This window comes from Pongo abelii, chromosome 15, assembly GCF_028885655.2.
Source record: "Pongo abelii isolate AG06213 chromosome 15, NHGRI_mPonAbe1-v2.0_pri, whole genome shotgun sequence".
In the NCBI taxonomy this organism is placed as follows: Eukaryota; Metazoa; Chordata; class Mammalia; order Primates; family Hominidae; genus Pongo; species Pongo abelii.
In genome coordinates, this window is record NC_072000.2 from 110,560,186 (window position 1) to 110,581,100 (window position 20,915).

At 41.9% G+C, this 20,915-nt stretch overlaps 2 gene segments (V, D, J or C); both read right to left on the minus strand.

Annotated features, from left to right (window-relative positions):
* The window catches only part of LOC100938028 (immunoglobulin heavy constant mu-like), a 478,283-nt gene that overhangs the window by 161,065 nt on the left and 296,303 nt on the right, over positions 1-20,915 (minus strand).
* Positions 15,661-16,399, minus strand: LOC100938609 (immunoglobulin heavy variable 1-3-like). The segment is given in 2 exon segments: positions 15,661-16,217; positions 16,303-16,399. Coding segments are annotated over 2 exon segments (363 nt in total).

The following is a 20,915-nucleotide window of genomic DNA, read 5'->3' on the forward strand; positions in this document are numbered from 1 at the left end:
TGAAGGCCCTGGAGGGCAAGTCCACACAAGTGTGGGGTCTACAGCCACTAGGAGCGCTCACCCTCCCCGTAGTCCACACTTGCCCTCCAGACATTCAGCGTAATCACCAGGTAAATTTTCTCACCAACGTGTTTCCAGGAGCTTCTCTTCCAAGTCAGCAAGTCTCTGCTGTGATTGTGGATGTGCCTGTCTCTACAGCTTTTGGAGAGAGTAGTTTTTTCAGCAATTTCAGTTCTTAGATGGATTAAAAAATATTTGATATTTAGATGGTTTGGAGAGAGATACATATATCTATATATATATAAAAATTTTTTTTTTGAGATGGAGCCTCACTCTGTCGCCCAGGCTGGACTGAAGTGGTGCGATCTCAGCTCACTTCAATTTCCACCTCCTGGGTTCAAGCAATTCTCCTGCCTCAGCCTTTCAAGTAGCTGGGATTACAGGCTAGTGCCACCACGCCTGGCTAATTTTTGTATATATTTTTTAGTAGAGACGGGGTTTCACCATGTTCACCAGGCTGGGGTCAAATTCCTGACCTCAAGTGATTCCTCTGCCTTGGCTTTCCAAAGTGTTGGATTACAGGTGTGAGCCTCTGTGCCCCTCTGGTTCAGATGTTTTTTGATGTAGAAGTGGAGCTAATGACTTTTAAGATCGTCACATATGTGAGCAAAACCCTGAAGTCCCCTAAGAGGTCATGTGTGTTCTGGTACTGGAAGCAGAACCCTAATCTCCCTACATAAAAGTGGCATCTGGACAGACACAACTGAACATGTGGGGACAAAGGGAATGGCACAGCAGGACACTTATGAGGAGGTTTCAACAGTTTCCTTTTTATTCAGAGGAAGCTGCAGCAGGTGAGAGCTGGTTATGCCTCAGGTGATGTCGTTTTCTGGAAGGCTGTTCTTGCTCTTGTGCTGGATCAAGTGGATGCACCTGGGCCCTCACACCTGGAACAGGAACTCTCATTCCTTAATACAAGGTGCTCGGTGAGAAAGTTGTTTCCAGTTGAAGTGCAGAGAAAGGGGAGAGAAGGAGTTGTTTTTGGTGTCCCAGGATGTGTGTCAACTCTAGGATAAGGTCACCTTTGAAGGGCAGTGGTCTACCTGAGGGGGTTACATTAGTTCTGCCTTCAGCCACCTGTGGCTGTGGTCAAGAGTGTGACTCATCCCCTTCCGCTCCTCCTACCTGCCTTTCATTAAATGTGCAATGAATGAGTGATCCCTCACCAGAGAGTGTCATGGTCTAAACATCATGATCTCACACAATAACATCCCCACGCCCAATCTCATATACATTATAGACCCCACTCAATCAGCAATTGGCAAATAATTTGCTCTTGTAGATTTGGTGAATACATTTGCTCAGCGTTCATTTCAACAGCCTCTCAGCCACATTTAGCAAAGTGATTGACAAAAATGAACATGTCTCTATCAGCAAATAGAAAATATAAAATCACCGAGTTGGTTGAAACATACACTATTAACTTGAAACAAATATAATAAGAAATTAGGCATATCACAATGGCACACAGTTTTACCCTAAAAATATCCCCTGAGCTTTGCCAAGTCAGTCTCTTGTCTTTCCCCAAAAGCCCTGCCTATCACAAACCTGTTTTTTAATCCTTTTAATTTTACTGTATCTAGCAGGTCTCATGAATGGAATTGTACAATACTTAGTCTATTTTGTCCATCTTCCTTCACTTAGAAAAAATGTTAAAATGTTGTTTTCTGAATTAATAACCCATAAGTTTTTATGACTGAATAGTATTCCACTGTGTGAGTATACAAATATTTGAGAATCAATTCTGTTGAAATACATCATGTTTACTTTTGTATTTGGTAATTATGAGTATCAGTTATGACAATCGATACTGAACAATTTTCTATATTCTTATTTTCAGATAACATTTTTTCTTGGTGAGGTGTTTGTTCAGATTTTCACTCATTTTAGAATTCTATTTATATTATGCTTTCTGTTGAGTTTTACAAGTTCTTTTTATAGCCTAGAGACAAGACCTTACAAATAGTAAAAAGAAATAGTTTCTGATTTTGAATAGATTCAATATACATACATAATTTTTAATTGTTATAAGCACATAATAGTTATATATGTTTCCATTTATTGGGTATATGTGATGTTTTGGTACAAGCATACAATGTGTAATGAACAAAGTAAAAAAAACTACAATAAATCTATAAAACATTGATGAAAGAAATTAAAGAGGACACAAGATGGAACAATATTCCATGTTTATGAATTCAAAGAGTCAATATTGTTAAAATGTCCATAATACTTAAAGCAATCTACAGACTCAATACAATCCCTATGAAAACAACAATGATATTCTTCACAGAGATTTAAAAAAAATCCTAAAATACATGTAGAAAAGCAAAAGATGCAGAATAGCCCAAGCCATTCTGAGCAAAGAGAACATAACTAGAGAAATCACATTACCTGACTTCAAAATTTATATTTTTATTATTGTTAATTTATTTGATCTAAAAGTTATGTTTCAAACAATGAGAATAATATGTTAAATGAGTCTGATGTATGTATACTTGAAATTACTGGCATCAGTTTTATGAATGATGGAGGTAATTGAGAATGTTCTGTGTAAGGCACCTGCACTAGATTTGATGTGGAATAATGTCGTTTTGAAGATGGAGACAGATTAGTTACACACGCATATCGTAGGCCATGGTGCAAAGCAAGCTCACCATGCAAAAGTGACCAAAACAAGGCCACCTGGGTTGTACACCTCAGCAGCCATGTTACCCACTGGGACAAAGCTCTGAAGGACGTCCTGCCTCCAGGGGAGAGAAGAACAAAGCCCAGCATGTCCCTGGCTGTTTTTCCCTAACTCAAGATGTTATATCCTCCAGGAGAAACAGGAACAAACCTGAGCTGTTCCAGACAGACAGGATGTCCTTGGCTCTGTGCACGTTCAGGAACAAGATCAACTCGTTCTGAGTCTCCATTTAGTGATTTAGTTTTGGGGAAATAAGAATGCAGATCTGAAATTATGGAGCTTTCAGAAGTTTTTCATGTGTCTCAATGCAATTTCTTCATGTGTTATTTTGGCTTATGGTGTTGATAGGCCCACAAAAACTAGATTTAATTCAATAATTCAAGTGAATGTAGCAAAATTGAAAGAGCTGAGGGGTTTTCTAGCAGGATTTAGAAAGTTTAAAATACTTCATCTTAGAAAATGTATTTGCTGGACATTGATGGGACTGGAGTAGAGACGGATGTGGGGGAGTCCAAGGATTGTGCTTTCACACACACCACAATGACTTCTGCTGTCCCTTCCTTCCCTCCCTCCCTCCCTTCCTTCTTTTTCTTTCTTTCTTTCTTCTTTCTTTCTTTCTTTCTTTCTTTCTTTCTTTCTTTCTTCTTTCCTTCTTTCTTTCTTTCTTTCCTTTCTTTCTTCTTTTTCTTTCTTTCTTTCTCTTTCTTCCTTTCTTTCTTTCTTTCTTTCTTTCTTTCTTTCTTTCTTTCTTTCTTTCTTTCTTTCTTTCTTTTCTTTCTCTCTTTCTTTCTTTTCTTCTTTTCTTTCTGCTGAGTGAGCACAGAAGTACGCACAGATATAAAACTCACTGAGTCACCGTTAGCTGTTCTTCCTTGTGCCTCCCACCCAGGTCAGGAGGAATTGCAGGTCCTACGGAACTCTAGTTCTAAGAGAGTGAGGATCTTTATAAGGCTGATTATTCCAGAATTTTCTATAATGATACAGCTGTTGTTTCTTTTAGCCAGTTTTTATTGATTCTATTCTTTTCTATTGAGTCGTAAAACTTATTTCTATATTCTGTTGCAAGTTTAAGATATATATATAATATTCTTGAAATCTGAAAGGTTCTGTTCATTTTCTTAATGTAATTATTTAAATATGAAACTTATTTTATTATAAATTACAAATAATTTTTGCATATATTTATGAGATATGTTGTTTAGTTATGATACATGTATACATTATGAAATGGGTAACTGAAGCTGCTTATATTCATCACCTCACAAATTTATCATTTCTTAGTGGGGATATTTTAATGTTTTTTTTTAAGTAATTTTGAAATATATACTACCTTATCAGCTGTAGTTGACATGCTGTGCATTAGAAAAGCATAAATTATACCTCCTGTCTAACTGGAACGTTGTACGCTTTAACCCACATCTCCCTTTCCCAGTCCACACCTCCAGCGCCTGATAACCAACATTCTACTCTATCTCTGCAAGTCTACTGCTTAATATACTACAGTGAAATCATGAATTACTCTTCCTCTGTTCCTGGCTTGTTTCACTTAGCATAAGATCCTCTAGATTCATGCATGCTGTCACAGAGGTGGGATTTCCTTCTTATTTAAGGATGAACATTACTCTGTTGTGTCTGTATGCATTTTCTTTATTCATTCATCCATTCATGGGAATTTAGGATGTTTCCATATCTTTACTATTTTAAATAACGCTGCAATGAACATGAACATGGAGTGCAGATATCTCTTTGACATGTGGATTTCATTTCCTTTGGATACATAGCCAGTAGTGAGACTGCTGGATTCTACAGTAGATTTTGTTTCTTTATTTTTTGAGGAACATTTACAGTATTCTCCATAAATAGCTGTATTCATCTACATTTTCACTCTCCGTATTCTGAGTTCTGTTTCTGTCATTTCAGCCATCTCAGCCCCATTCAGAACCCCTGTTGAAGAGGTGCTGCAGTTGTTTGGAGGAAAGAGGGCGTCCTTTTTGTTTTTAGGACTTTTGCACTGGTTCTTTCTCACCTTTGTGGGCTTATCCACCTTCAATCTTTGAGGTTGCTGACCTTTGGATACAGTTTTTGTTTTCTTTTATCCTATTGGTTGACCTTGAGGGTTTGATTGTGGTATAAGGTGGATTCAGCCAACTGGCTTCATTTCTGGAAAAATTTAAGTGGCCAGTGCTCCCAACACCTAGACTGTGTGCTCTAATTCTGGGGGAACTTATACTAGTCCCTGACTTGGTTCTCCAGCTCCTTAAGGTTAGGAATCCACTGTCCTGGGGGGACTGGAAGTGTGGCAGCTGCGGCAGAGTGCTAGTGGGTGTCTGGGTGCCTGCCTCCCTGCAGGTGTTTGCCACAGTGGCAGAGGCATTGCGTCTGTGGGTGTGTGGGGCCCTGCTGGTGACTGTGTTCAAGGTCACACTGGAGGAGGTGTTGGCTCAGGGTTGAGACACTTGTGGGCACAGGTCCAGGTGCCGTATTCATGCCCTGCAAGCAGGAGTGATTTCTGAATGTGTGAGATGATCTGCTATTCTCTGTGCAGAATTAGTGCAAGTGCGGGACGCTGACAGGAGCGGGCCTGGCTTTTTCCCCACCAAAGCTCCCTCTGCCATGGTGGTTGGGGTCGGGGGGAGGGGACTGCACTCCACGCAATGGTGGGACAAGAAAAGCAAAACCCACCTATACAGACATGTGCCTGCAAAGTGATGTGGGGAGTTACGTGGGCCTGGGGGAACCTACAGTATTTGGAGGAAGTGTGTAAGCTGGTGTGTGCACATGAGGGCTGCCCGATTGGAGCTCTCCACCATCAGGCATGGTCTGCCAGGGCAGAAATTTTGGTGCAGGATCCCAGGGCTCCCGAGACTGCCCTGCAAGCAGGTGTGGCCAGGCTAGGGCCCCAGGAGAGGCCAGTAGATGGAGGGGCACTCAGGTCCCTACATTATTTGAGAACGTGGCCCTGTTTTATGTGAATGAGTGATGACTTGATTGTAATGCAGCATTTTATTCCAGTACACAAACATATCTCAAATTGTTTAACATTCACCTGTAATGGATATTCGATGTGTTCTCTCAGTTTCTGGCTTTTATACAGAAAGCAGCTATTCAGTGTGGGAATGTGAAAAAAATGAGAAAACTGTGATTTTATTCTGACCTCATTAACAACAAAGCTGAACAGCTACAAATAAAAGAGAGAAAAAACATTCAACATATCTGAGTTGATTTCACCGAGCAAACAAGAAAACTGAAATCTGACAAGATAGGAGCCTACAAAGAGAACCAGGACCTACCTGCCAGTGTATGTAGAGCAGGTGCCACTGGATGGCATTTGAGATAGAAACAGACTAACCTAGAAATACTTAATGACTTTTTTTTTAGTATGCATGTACTAATGGTGTTAGATTGGCCTAGTGCTTGCAAGCTTTTCCTAGAGAACTTGAAAAATCCACGGACAACTTCCTCATCTGGTGTCTTGTGGTGTTGACTGGGGAAAAGAACAGCAGCTCCTGTGGAATGCCTGGATACACCTCCACTACCTCCAGGGGAAATCCACCAAAGCCTGTGTGGTACAAGCTGTAGTGAAGTCAACAGAAACAAAAGGAAACAGAGGACACCAAGGAAACTTGATCCAGAAACACCTCCCATCTCTTTCCTCAGGAAAGAAATCCTTACTCTTTAGGGTAAGGATAGTGGGTAAAAAGCTGAGGACACTGGTGAAAAACAATTGTGTCTGGAAAAAGACATTCCAGCCCTGGGGAAAAAGTTAAGGACAGGACAATGTGGAAGGCCACTCCCCAGAACTATGCTTACTACTCCTGCATAAGAAGGAGACTCAGTCAGAAGGTTGGAGGACGTCCAGTTTTGTCCAAGCTCCTTCACCACACAGTCATCAATTTAAACTGTCAGTAGGGTGCACTTTCCACAGCTGAAATAGACAGACTCCCTGGGGAAAACTAAATATAAAGACCCAGGATCAAACAGGGACACAAAAGCAAGTATCATGGGAGGAACTTGAAATCTCTGTGGACAGCAGAAGCTGACTTCAACTCTGATAATTGTGGCATCCATAAATTGCAAATATAGCCCTGAATAGATACACACAAATGTCTATAATGAAGGCCCGGCAGAATGGAATGTGTGACCATCTTCAGGAAGAAAATAATGAATACATGAGTACAAGAAAATAAGCTACAAATAAAAGTCAAACTGGAATTCTATATATATTAAAATTTTTATTTAAAGCGAAAGTCAAATGAATACCCTGTAAGACAAATTGATTCTGAGAAAATTTGTTGCCAGTGCATTCATCCTTCAGTAGGTGCTTTGGCAAATTTTCCGCCAGGGTGAGTAGCCATATGATATACATCCGAAACATGAACCTATCCAAGTAAAAAAGGTGGTCAAGAATGAAAAAATGAAGTTGAAATGTAGTTTTTATATTTTTAATTGTTCTAATATATGTCTATGTAAAGTAATGATAAAAATGCACATATTATATTTTATAGCACATATAAGTGCAAACTGAGAATAAACTAAGACAACAGATGAGAAAGAGGGTTTAGAAGAATACAGTTATAATAGCTCTACAACCTATGAAGAGGTTTTACATTATTTGAATTAGAATCTGATTATATACAACTCTTATTGTATATCTTATGGCCAATACAATATTCATAAAAGATGAACTAAACAATAAGTTAATAGAGAAATAAACGTGATCATAAAATGCTAAATTAAAACAGAAATTAACAGAAAAATAGTAATACCAGTTTTAAAATAGAATTTATTATAGTTGATTTAAAAAGCAAAACCCAACTATTAGCTCTGTACAGAAATTTGCTCTACATAGAAAAGTTAAATACAGGAAAACATGGACCATGAAAACATGAACCAAAAGAAAGCGTGCTTAGCTATGTTAAATTCTGACAAGGTAGACATAAGACTTTCAGGAATCAAGGGGCATAATTAGATAGAGTAAAGGGATCAGTTTTCTAAAAGACATCACCAAAGAATTAACCAATGGATCTGGGATAGAAAATAGGCTAACATCTATAACAGATAGAGAATTCGACACTTACTGTGATTGACAAAACAAACGTGATAAAATAGGTAAATATATAAGTGACCAGAATCAACTTATTTGACTAGTTTCATTTATAGAATATTCAATGGGAAGACAGCAGGAACCCAAACTGTGATTAACCAGAAGATATTAGAGGAACATGGTGATTGAATTTGATGTGGTTACCTGGGTTGAACAAAGAAACAAACAAAAAGCAATAGGAAACTGAGACCTTATCTCAAAAAGAAAAGAAAAAGGAAAAAAGGAAACTGTTAAAAATTGGCAAAATCCAAATAAATCCCAGAGCTGAATAAACAGAAATTTATCAATGTAAATATATTAGTCCCTTGTCCCATGTTTTTTATAACATATTAACTTTAGTGAAAACTTGGAGATGGATGTGAACACACTGTATTTTCCTTACAATTGTTCTGATAATCTATAATTATTCCAAATAAAAAGTGTGTAAAATATAAAGTAACAATCATAAAAATAATAGTTCAAAGACCTTATAAAATAAGCTTCTGAAAATAATATTGTTACTAACATTATTAAGGATAATTATTTTAGAGGATAATCCTGAAATGATCATCAAAGTAGTGGACAGATGTTTATTTATTTCAGAAAAAGATGTGAGGCATCTCATATTAAACGCTAGTGATGGAAGTGTTTATACAGTTATTTTATCATCTATAATATGATGGATGAAAAGCATTATCATAAGCATTTGATGGATGAAAAGCATTACTATCATAAGCATTTATTTAGCCAATATCATGAATGTATTATAATTTCCTCAATTGTGCACCACTTTTGTGTTAATACCATGTGAACATTTTCTACTGCATGTGTCATATCTAAAAATTTGAACTAGTTTGTTATTAATGTGACTCTTGTAAATGCTGTAGGCATTGCTAATGTTCTCTGTAATTTCTCTACTGGTGTTTTTTTCCTAATATTTTAACATGATAAATTTGGATTAATATAACTACATAATTTAATAATATATTTTAAACTTCATAGTTGTACACACACAGACACACACACACACATACACAACAGCCCAGCAATGACATATATACCTGTCCATGCAAAAATGAATGTATATTAAACACCAAAACAACACACCCATTTTTTCTATATTATTTTAATTATTTAATTGAATGTAACTTGTATTTGCAGTTTCATTTCTGAATGAATGTAAATGCCATTCTTGCCAAATATATTACTTAAGTGTACAATGGTATTTACTTTTTTTTTTTTTTTTTTGAGACAGAGTTTTGTTCTTGTCGCCCAGGCTGGAGTGCAATGGCGTGTTCTCGGCTCACCGCAACCTCCACCTCCCAGGTTCAAGCGATTCTCCTGCCTCAGCTTCCCCACCACGCCCAGCTAATTTTGTATTTTTAGTAGAGAGGGGGTTTCTCCATGTTGGTCAGGCTGGTCTCGAATTCCCGACCTCAGGTGATCCACCCACCTCACCCTCCCAAAGTGCTGAGATTACAGGCGTGAGCCACTGAGCCCAGGCAGTATTTACTTTTTAAATATCAGTCAGTTATTAATAAATTGAATAACTAGTAAGACAAACATCACTTAAATTTTTATTAAATCATTGATTAAAGTAACATTGTATTTTTTTAAACTAGGCAGGATAGAACTTTTCTATTTGAAAAATTTTTTAAAAAACTTTTTGGCGTTAATTTTCAATACAAACTCTAGTCGTTATTTGCCAATATGCCTTTATAATAAAGAACACCCAGCAATAGGAAACTGAAAGCAGCCCATGCTTTGCAGGATTCAATCACAATGGCAGCTTGCTGGAGGGTGGTCTGAGAGTGCACAAGCACATTAGGGATTTGGACTTCATGAAAGCACAGTGAGCCCCTGGGCTGAGCACACAGAGGGTAGCATGAGTTGCAGAGCCCAGTCTGTGGTACTTAGGGAAAAAGAGGAATGGGTGGGGGTTATGTCTGCAGGACCCTAGAAAAGTGTGATGAGGGCAGAGAGTCTGCAGGTAGAGCATATTCTAAGGAGAACTGTTACTCTCCTAAACTTGGTTGGCTTCAGTGATCATGAAAAGAAGTGAACTGATTTACCAGACATGGAGGACAGGAAGTAAAAGGACTTCCTGTTTCCTGCATGGAGACTGAGGAAGATAAAATATTTTGACAGAAAAAGAGAAGATGGAGAAAGTTTGAGAAGCAGAACACCAGGGGCCAAAGTGGAAGACAGGAGCCCTTAAAGCAGTGTTTCATCTGCACAAACAGCCGATGAAAGGAAAAGAAACTGGACCCCACGCATATGCTGAGTTGTTAGAAAAGCATTTACAAGTGTGTCTGACAGCACAGAAAACAAAAAAATTGTGCATAGAGCCAGACTTTGGATTGAATATACACAATTAAAAAAATTATACTGGGATATATCATTGCTAGTATAACTCTGAAAATAGGCAGAGTTAAAAGTTGAATTGAACCCCTGTTCTAAGTTAATGTTTTACAGGTGAAAGAAACCATGAGTTACAAGGAAGACATGGTAAGAGATCCTGGGGAAGACTTTTGCTTGACCAGGTCAGGAATCACCAAGGTGGAAAAGGAAACCTCACCCTCCCCAGGTACCTGATATGGAGCTGCCTCCAAAGAGCCTCTTGGAGGTCCTGAGTGCCCCCTGGTGTCCTGAGTCATCCTTGCTGTCCTGAACACCCGCTGGTGGTTCTGAGTGCCCTCTGGTAGATCTGAGCGACCCCTGGAGGTTCTGAGTGGCCCCTGGTGGATCTGAATGCCCCCTGGTGGTTCTGAGCATCCTCTCGTGTCCTGAATCCCCTTGGTGTTCTGAGCGCCCCCTGATGTCCTGAGCACCCCCTGGTGGTTCCTGAGCGTCCCCTGGTGTCCTGAGTGCCCCCTGGTGGTTCTGAGCACCCCCTGGTTTTCTGAGTGACCTCTGGTGTCCTGATCGCCCCCTGGTGGTTCCTCAGTGCCTACTAGTGTCCTGAGTCTCCCCTTGTGGTTCCTGAGCGCTCCCTGGTGGTTCTGAGCACCCCTTGGTGTCCTCAGTGCCCCCTGGTGGTTCCTGAACCTCCCCTGGTTTCCTGGGCACCCTCTGGATTCCTGAGCGACCCCTGGTGTCCTGGGTGACCCCTGGTGGTTCCTGAGCGCCCCCTAGTGTCCTGAGCACCCCCTGGTGGTTCTGAGATCCTACTAGTGTCCTGAGTGTCCCCTGGTGGTTCCTGAGCCCCCCTAGTGTCCTAAGCATCCCCTGGTGTCCTAAGTGCCCCCTGGTGGTTCTGAGCATGCCCCGGTGGTTCTGACTGCCCGCTGGTGTTGTGAGCGCCCCCTGGTGGTTCCTGAGCATCCCCTGGTTTTCTGAGTGTCCTCTGGTGGTTCTGAGCACCCGCTGGTTTCCTGAGCATCCCCTGGTGTCCTGAGCACTCCCTGCTGGTTCTGAGAATCCCCTGGTGTCCTGAGCACACCCTGGCAGTTCTGAGTTCCCCTTGGTGTCTTGGTCACATCCTGTGGTTCTCAGCACCCCCTTGCCACAGTCTCATGAGCGCCCCCTGGTGTTCTGAGCGCCCCCTGGTGCTTCTGAGCACCCTCTGGTGTTCTGAGCACCCCCTGCTGCTTCTAAGTGCCCCCGGTAGTTCTGAGTGCCCCCTGGTGTCCTGAGCACCTCCTGGTGTTTCCTGAGCACCCCCTGGTGATTCCTGAGCATCCTCTGGTTTCCTGAGCATCTCCTGGTGGTTCTGAGCACCCCCTGGTGTCCTGAGCACCCCCTGGTGGTTCTGAGGGTCCCCTGGTGTCCTGAGCTCCCCCTGGTGGTTCTGCCTGCCCCCTGGTGTCCTCAACACCCCTTAGTAGTTCTAAGCAGCTCCTAGTTTCCTTAGGGCCCCCTGGTGGTTCTGAGTGCCTCCTGGTATCCTGAGCACCCCCTGGTGGTTCTGAGCGCCCCCTAGTGTCCTGAGCGCCCCCTGGCGGTTCCGAGTGCCCCCTGGTGTCCTGAGCTACCCCTGGTGGTTCTGAGTGCTCCCTTGTGTCCTGAGCGCCCCCTAGTGTCCTGAGCGTCCCCTAGTGATTCATAGCACCTCCTAGTGTTCTGAGCACCCCTTGGTGTCCTGAGCACCTCCTGGTGGTTCTGAGCACCCTCTGGTGTCCTGAGCGCCCCCTTGTGGTCCTGAGCGCCCCCTGGTGTCCTCAGCACCAGCTAGTGGTTCTGAGCGCCCCCTGGTGGTTCATAGAACCCACAATTGTCCTGAGTGCCCCCTGGTGGTTCTGAGCGCCCCTTGGTGTCCTGAGCCCCTCCTGGTTGTTCTGTGCACCCTCCCTGATGGTTCTGAGTGCCCCCTGGTGGTTCTGAGCAGCATCTACCACATAGTCCCCTCCTGTCTCCCTGCAGTGAGCTTTGTGTCTGGGCTCACACAGGGTTTCCCTCACTGTGTCACTCAGTAATACATGACCTTGTCCTTGGCTTTCAGATTGGTCATTGTAAGGCAGACTGCACTTGAAAGGGTGTTGCTTGAGATTGTTAATTTATTTGTACTCATGGAGAGTAACCCTGAGAATTCATACTTGATCACTCACTGTTGGCACCCACACCTATCCCTGTTGTGAAGCATGCTGGACCAAGCTCATGCGGTAGCCAGTAAAGGTGAAACCAGAGGCTTTGCAGGAGAGTCTCAACCGCTAGGCTGTAAAATTTTTCTCCCTCTGACTCCATCAGTAAACTTCACACAGGACTTCCGTGAATACAGAAAACAGACTGAGAACAGCCCCATGAGGAGCAGCCACAGCTGGACCTGATTTACAAAGGACACTAATATTGACGGGGATGAGAAGGGAATCCAGATCAGTGCGGACCCCACGGTGTGGACACTGAGGAAGGGCACAGACATGGGGTGTCTCCTCGCCAGGGCCTGAGGGAACAGGGGATGAGCTGCCTTTCATGAGAAGGAGAGGGGACACATTTCCATGTCTTTCTTTTTGTGGTTATGTGTGCACCGCTCAGCATTGCTCATCCATCCTCTGTGTCTACATTTCAGGGAAGTCAAGGTCAAAGGATTTCTGGGTCTGGATGCACAGAGTTAATCTGCCCATTACTCTTTTTTATTCTCTAATGTGGACACTGTTCGGATATCTTCATAATAGCAAACATTATCAACAAATATGTCCAGTAAGAATGTAAAAATACATTTCCAGAGAAAATGGACACCTGTCTCTAATTGGTACATTTAGAGCTGCAAACTACTGTTCTTGACAATAAGGCAAAGTTAGGTTACAATGAAAAAAATACAGATCTACGCCTTGTCAGGGAGGGGGTTTATAATTATCATTATCTTGAGATCATTTTGCCACAGAACAATTCAACATTGGATATATGTGTTTGTGTAAGGAAACAGTCAGTGTGGACATATGTGTACTTATCTGAATTGAGTTCACATGGGGACGTGTTTGCTTGTCTGAGACAAGAGTCCACATGAGGAAATGTCTGTTTTCTGAGGAAAGAGTAAATGTAAGGACCTATGTGGTAGTCTGAGGAAATAGTCCACGTGGGGACATGTATGTTCATCTGAGGGAAGAATCCACATGAGTAAAGGTGCATTTGTCTGACAGAGGAGTCCACATGTTGACAGGTGTGTGTACCCATCTGAGAGTAAATGCCCATTCAGGGACAGGGTATACCTGAACTGAGCCGAAGTTTGGGGAAATATTTATCAACCAAGGAAAGAAAATAATCCTGTGGGTTATTTGCTTGTCAAGAAGAAAAAACCTGGGTCATGTAGAAAATTGATTTAAAAAAAAACAATTTAAAAAATTAAAGGTCTTCAGTGAATGGCAACATCTTATATGCAAATCAGGAAAATTGCCTCATTCTTTGTTGCATACATCTCATGAAATCTCCACCCTCACAAAATAAGTAATGAGATAATTTTATACAATCTGCATTTGATCCTTGGGTTAATGAACAATCTCAAGCAACACCCTTTCAAGTGCAGTCTGCCTTACAATGACCAATCTGAAAGCCAAGGACAAGGCCATGTATTACTGAGTGACACAGTGAGGGAAACCCTGTGTGAGCCCAGACACAATTTTTTAATTGTATATATTTAGGTTTATATTTTCCATCACAAAACTATGTGCTTAGACAAATTAATTGTGTCATATCTCGACCATTGCATATCACTAAAAATAATTTTAATCTTCTTAAACAGTGTCTTTTTAACTTATTTTATACCCAGTCTCTAAACTCCTGGAATATCCCCTATATGTTTACTTGACTACAGTTTTGGCTTTTATAGAATTTCAAATAAATCAAATTATACAGTGTCATTGAAATGACTTCACTGAAAAAAGTGGAAAATGAAGTTGCTGACCTAAGGAACTTTGAAAATGAGGAAACTCTATAAGTTTAAAGTGTAAAGAAACTGAACATAAGCACTCTATTCTAGTAGATAAACATGTTTCCAACAAGGGTACAGCTTTACATTTCTGATACTGCTATGCATGTGTCCTGAAATTGTGCAGCTAAGTAATAAAATGGCATATGGTTGGATGGGGTTCCTCACTTTGCAGTGGATGGTTATAGACAGTCAAGGAAGGAAGGCTAGAAAGGTCCATGTGGTAGCATAATTGGGTGGAGAGACCAGTGTGTGCTCATTTTTAATGTAATCAACTTGCAGAAGGTTAGATACATAGTTTACTAGGCCAGTCGGTTGAGAGGTCCTACAAGTACTTATACCACATTAACAATGCACATACCCAGCATTACATTTTTTAAATACTGTCCTTTAACATCAGAAACAAGCACTGTTTAGAAAAATGGCTGATTCTATGTACGAAAAAGATAATATAGAAAATGAGTTTAGAATTTATTATAACAGCAGGAAACAGGGAAGTGTTCAAAAACAAAAGCATGAGGTGAGCTGTAAGGATGCAGGATCCAAACTAAATGAGCTCCCAGCACATAATAAAGCTGTGGTGGTTTGAAAAATAAAATGAATAATGTAGCATGGATCTTCTTCAGAGTATGAAATAGACACCCATAAACCAATACACATATTAATAAGTGATCAAATAAAGAAATAATAGGAAGAGGAACACATCTTTTTACAGAAGTATTCCAAATATGTTAGGTTGATAGTCCTCCAATCAAGTAGGTGAAGCTTAAACACTCATGAGTTGATTGTAGCCTGAGATTAGAGACATGGAAAAAGTAATCAATATTAGTGTATTTTGTAATGAGATTTCAGATATAATACCAAAGACATGATCTGTGGATGAATAAAATTTTACATTTTTAAAATCTAAATTTGTATAAACACACACACACACACACACACACACACACTTTTCTGCAATACATACTGATAAGAGAGTAAAAGACAGCCACAGACTTGGAGAAAATACTTCCAAGTCACATATTTATTAAATAAATTCTTTTAATTTGTTAAATGACTTTTATAACCAATATGCAAGTAAACTTACAACTAATCAAAAGAAAACAATGCAGTTAAAAATGAACCAAATATGAGAACAGGCATCTCAGCAAAAATTATTTGAAAATTGTTAAATGTGAATTTTTATTAGGGAAATGTGCATTTAACTAAAAATTAGATCCCATCACTCACCTATTAGAATGGTTAAAACACACAATTCTCATAATGATAAATGGCAATATGAATGTGGAAAACCAACAACTATCATGCATTGATGGTGGGAATTCAAAATGCTACATGCACAAAATGAGTTTTTTTGGCATTTTTAAAAATAGAGATAAAAGTAGAGATAAAATGTGATTTGTGTGTGTGTTCCAAAATATTTACAACACTGATTCAGAAATTGATGTTTACACAGATACCTACAGAGGAAGTTCTGTATCAGTTTTATTAATTCAACCCCTGAGATTTGCTTGCAGAATAAATATTGTATGAAAAATCTCTCAAATAATTAAAATTTCTCAAATACACGTTTATATTGTTCCTTTTCCTTAATGACTTAGTATCATTTTCTGAGAAAGTCTTCAATCTAATAATCTTTGTCATTTCCTCCATGCCGGCACAGCTGCTTCCTCCCTGGGGTTTCTGACACTCTCAGGATGTGGGTTGTCACACTGTGTCTCTCACACAGTAATACACAGCCGTGTCCTCAGATCTCAGGCTGCTCAGCTCCATGTAGGCTGTGCTCACGGACGTGTCTCTGGTAATGGTGACTCTGCCCTGGAACTTCTGTGAATATTTTGTGTTACCATTGCCAGCGTTGATCCATCCCATCCACTCAAGCCTTTGTCCAGGGGCCTGGAGCATCCAGTGCATAAAGTAGTCGGTGAAGGTATATCCAGAAGCCTTGCAGGAGACCTTCACTGAGGCCCCAGGCTTCTTCACCTCAGCCCCAGACTGCACCAGCTGGACCTGGGAGTGGGCACCTGTGGAGAAGACACAGGAGTGGATGGAAGCCCCCTTGACTGGCCTCAATCACTTCCTCCTCACTGGGATTTGGCAGCCCCTTACCTGTGGCTGCTGCCACCAAAAAGAGGATCATCCAGGTCCAGTCCATGGTGAGGAGCAGTGCTCTGGGGGCTTCTGAGGAGGGATGTGGTTGTTGGGTGATGCTCTCAGGGCACAAAGATATCTATAGTCATCTCAGTTATTTGCATATTCATGAGCGATGCTATTTCATACCTAACACAGCATGAGAAAGAGTGGAGAGATGACACATGGATTACCCAACAGGAGGATGCTAAGGGTTCAAGCTATAATCCCCTTAGAGGCCATGTGTGCCCCGCCACATCCCTAAGCTGTATGTTGACAGAGCTTCTCCCACTGGAGAACAATTTTCCCTAGAACAGGACTTCACTGGGAACCCACACTTGAATAGCTCAGAGGTAATTTAAAGCATTTCTAGGCTTTAATACATGAATGTATTATTTGGGGGATGAGTGTGTTTCTCCAAAAATTGCACTTATTTATATAAAATAAAAGCTTAATTGACCTCCAGATGCTTACTATTAAGATATGTAGCAGGGTTAGAAATCTCCAGTGTAAATTGATAAATTCTTGCAATTGAATAGGATATTTATGGACTCTTCAGCAGTCTTTGTCAAATACTTATTTTAGATTTTTTTAGGAGACTGACACAGATCTTGAGAGGAATCCCTCCCCAGCCTCCTGTGCACCTGCTCTAGGGCTGGAGCCTGTGCTAGGCGGGCCTTGAGCGCCCCCTGCAGCCCAGCCCTTGCATTGCAGAGAGGCTCCTGTCTGGGCTCCCAGAGCATTTTCCTCCCAGTATGAAGTGACTGTGTCCTGGCTCAGAATGCTCCTTTAGTGACACGTGACACCATGTGCTGCTGACGCCATCGCTTGCAATAGTAAATTGGTCGTAGGAAAGCCAGTGAACTCTGCAGAAACACCCCAAGCAAGGATTCTATGAAACCACCAGGGAGCCCCTTCTCTGGAGCTCTGGAAGCACTGGATCAGTCCACACTCACAGTGAGTCCAGGAGCTCCCAGGGCCTTTGGGAGAACACCTAATCTCTTGTCGGTTCCTTTGCATGAACATCTCATCAGATAATTTCTAAACCTACAAAATCATGGGTCTCAGAGCCCACTGCAAAACTCTTAACACACACACACACACACACACACACACACACACACACACACACGGTGGTTAGAGTCCCCACAGTAATGGACACACACACACACACACACACACTGTGTCTAGTGTCCTCACAGTAATGAGAGGGAACTGTGCCTTACTCCCTGTGTCTAGCGCATTGGTTGTGCACCGATAGTGCCTCTAGGCCTGGGGATACGCCCTTGTCAAGCAGAACAACAGCAAACACTTTACTGGAGATGGGGCCCTGCACACACTGTGGCTTCCCTGTTCTCCCAGAACCTGGGATCCTGCAGATACCCCTAAGAAGAGTCCAGGCTCCCCCTGGGAGGGTCAGCCACAGCCCAGCCCCACCAAGTTGGTGCAGCCTGCACTGAGCCGCTGACCTGTGGAGAGGGTCACACCAGACCCACAGCCTAGCCAGCCACACTCCCAGAGGCACATCAAGGAAGGGGGCAGAACCCTGGGGACTCTTGATGGGCATCTTTTCAGGAGCAGACACAGCAACTGTTCCAGGAACAGGGGACCTGGGAAGGTCAGTAGCTGGTCAGGGTTTCTGAGGACCAGCGTCAGTGATGGGACCTGTCTGTCCCTTCTCATATGGGGTATCTCTCCTGGGGATCCTGTCCCTGTCTTATTTGTGCAAGTGCACTCTGTAGAACTTGTCTTTATAAATCTCAAATCTCAGGAACAGGAGAGCTGTGGAGCTGTGCTTCAAAAGCCCCCATAGAGAAGAAACATTCCCATCCTGCTGTGATTGAAACAGCTCCATCCTGGGCATGGGGAGGGCTCATGTGTTCCACCTGGGATGAGCAGCAGCAGCCACACGTGAGCTGAGGAGGACTCAAGGCTGCTTCCCAGCACTTCCCCACAGAGTGAAATTTGTGTGTTTGCCCCAAATCCAGGCTGGTCCTGTGACTTGCTTCTTTCAAACTTGTTGGCCTGTAAAGTGCAGGCACCAGCTGTCACTGTCACCACTATTGTGACACTGTACACACCACCAGGGCAGGATCCCAGGGATGGGGCTGAGGACAGGCACTAGCTAAGTGGACTCATTGAAAATGTGGGGATCTGCTGGGGTTCACACTCCTGGAAGGACAGATCTTGGAGGGTTTGGAGGAGGAAGCAGCCACTGTCAGTGACTCAGGAGCTGCTGCTCTGCAGGTCACCTCGTTGGCAAGTAACAGTGGGCAGGTGAGTGTGGTTCATCCCCTACAGGGACACCAGGCTTCCAAATGCCCCTCCTCACCAGGAAGGAGAGTGGCTTTGTTCATCCTGGTTTCCCCAGCCGTCTGGTCATCCTCTCTTCCTGACCTCCTGCCCGTGGCCCTCAGGCCTGTGACACATGGACAAAGGCACTTTCTACTCCAGCCGTTGATTACCCAGGTCAGCTCCCTCTAGAAAAGCCATGATGTCTGGTTTTTTGTTCTTGCGATAGTTTACTGAGAATAATGATTTCCAATTTCATCCATGTCCCTATAAAATTCCTGGTTCCATGTCCCTGGCTGAACCAGAATGGACACACATGGATATACCAAAGTGTCAAAGTGGAGGAGAGGAATCTTGGCAAATATCACACAGGAAAGAGAAAGGAATTAGTTTGTGTACAATGAGAGGGTGCGGGGCATATCTGGAGGCTGCAGGAGCCAGAAGCTTCGTATTTTTTTAGTGACCTCGGTTTTGTCTCCCCTGTTATTGTGAGGCTTCCCTGAGTTCTCCTCCTCAGATAGACTCTGTGCCTTTTCACACAATTATCTATAGGAGATCTTTACACCAAACAAGAAGCCTCAAACCTGGTTTATATTCTGATCTAAATTTTCAAAAGATAAACTCAAGACAGATTCAAAGAAGTGATTATAAAATATCAGTATGTAGCACTTGGCTGAGAAAACCTTAAACTCATTTTTATGAACCATATGCATAACAAAACTTTGTCCAATTCCTCCACTTTATCAGAGACTACCTGCAGGATGAATTTCAATGCCACCTAATTTAGAGTAGGAGCAAAACTTAAAATCCTCTATAGGTCTGAGTGCCACTAATAACCAAAAAAAAAAAATTTCGACCATTATGAAGTTTTAAGAGATGCCACAATGACAGCCTGGGTTGATAGGTGATGGCATTTTCCCTGAGCATATTCTGTGAAGAGTGATTGTGGTAGCTTTTTCTTCTAATGAGGAGAAAGCAACAGAGAAAGTAAAGAAAAATAATAATAACAATCACGAAACAGAAAAACGTGGTCTAAATTATTTAACAAAAAAAGCACTAGAAACTGACACAAATTAAAAGGAGATATATTGATTATCTAGCAGAAAATTTTAAAGTAAACCTTATAAATATGTTCACTGAGCTAGGAGAAGAATGCACGAACAACATGAAAATATTAACAGGGACAAAAAAGGGAGAGAGATGAGATACAATGATTTGTGGCTTAACAGTAGGGATACATTGGCCAGGCGAAGTGGCTCACGCTTGTAATCTCAGAACTTTGGGAGGCCAAAGTGGGTGGATCACCTAGGTCACGAGTTCAAGACCAGCCAGGGCAACATGGTGAAACCCCATCTCTACTAAAAAATAGAAAAAAAGAATTAGCTGGGCGTGGTGGTACGTGCCTGTAATCCCAGCTACTCGGAAGGCTGAGGCAGGAGAATCACTTGAGCCTCGGAGGTGGAGCTTGCAGTGAGCCAAGACTGTGCCACTGCACTCCGGCCTGGGTGGCGAGTGAGACTCCATCTAAAAAAAAAAAAAAAAACAGTAGGGATACATCTGAGCAATGTGTCCTTAGGCAATTTGTCATTGTGCAAGGATCATAGAGTGTGTTTACACAAACCTACATGAAATACCCTACTACACCCAAGCTTTGTGGGATAGCATAATGCTCCTAGGTGACAAATCTGTATGTCATGTAAGTGTACTAAATACTGTGGGCAGCTGAATCACCATAGTAGATGTTTATACAGATGAACATATCTAAGCATGGAAAAAATGCAGTGAAAATACAGTATTACAATCTAATGAGACCTTTGTCGTGTATGTGGCCTGTTGTTCACCGAAATATCATGATGTGCACGATTCTATTCAAGTTGCTGAAAATAAAAACAAAGCCAAAAAACTTCCAAATAAATATGTTACATGGATTAAAGCTTTTCTTCAGTAATGCAGGATGTTTGAGAAGTTTCCCAAAAAAGTAAAAAGTGAACAAGTTCATCACCAGTAGACCGGCCTTACAGGAATGCCAAGTGTCTCTGGCAGTTTTCCAGAACAAGGAAGTAGCTACACCAGCTCCACTCTGTTATCTGCCAATTGATAGATTTGCATAGTTTTTTATTTTAATTTCTCTTCTGTTTTTTCCCTCCATAAACTCCTTCTCCCTTCCTTTCATAATTCTGTCTATTAATGCAGCTCATATTTAGCTGAAAATGCTGGGGTCATTGAAATAAATTTCTATTTTTCCTCCACCAAATCTAATAAGCTGTCTCCAGGGGTGTCCATCTCCGTTTTCTTTTCTG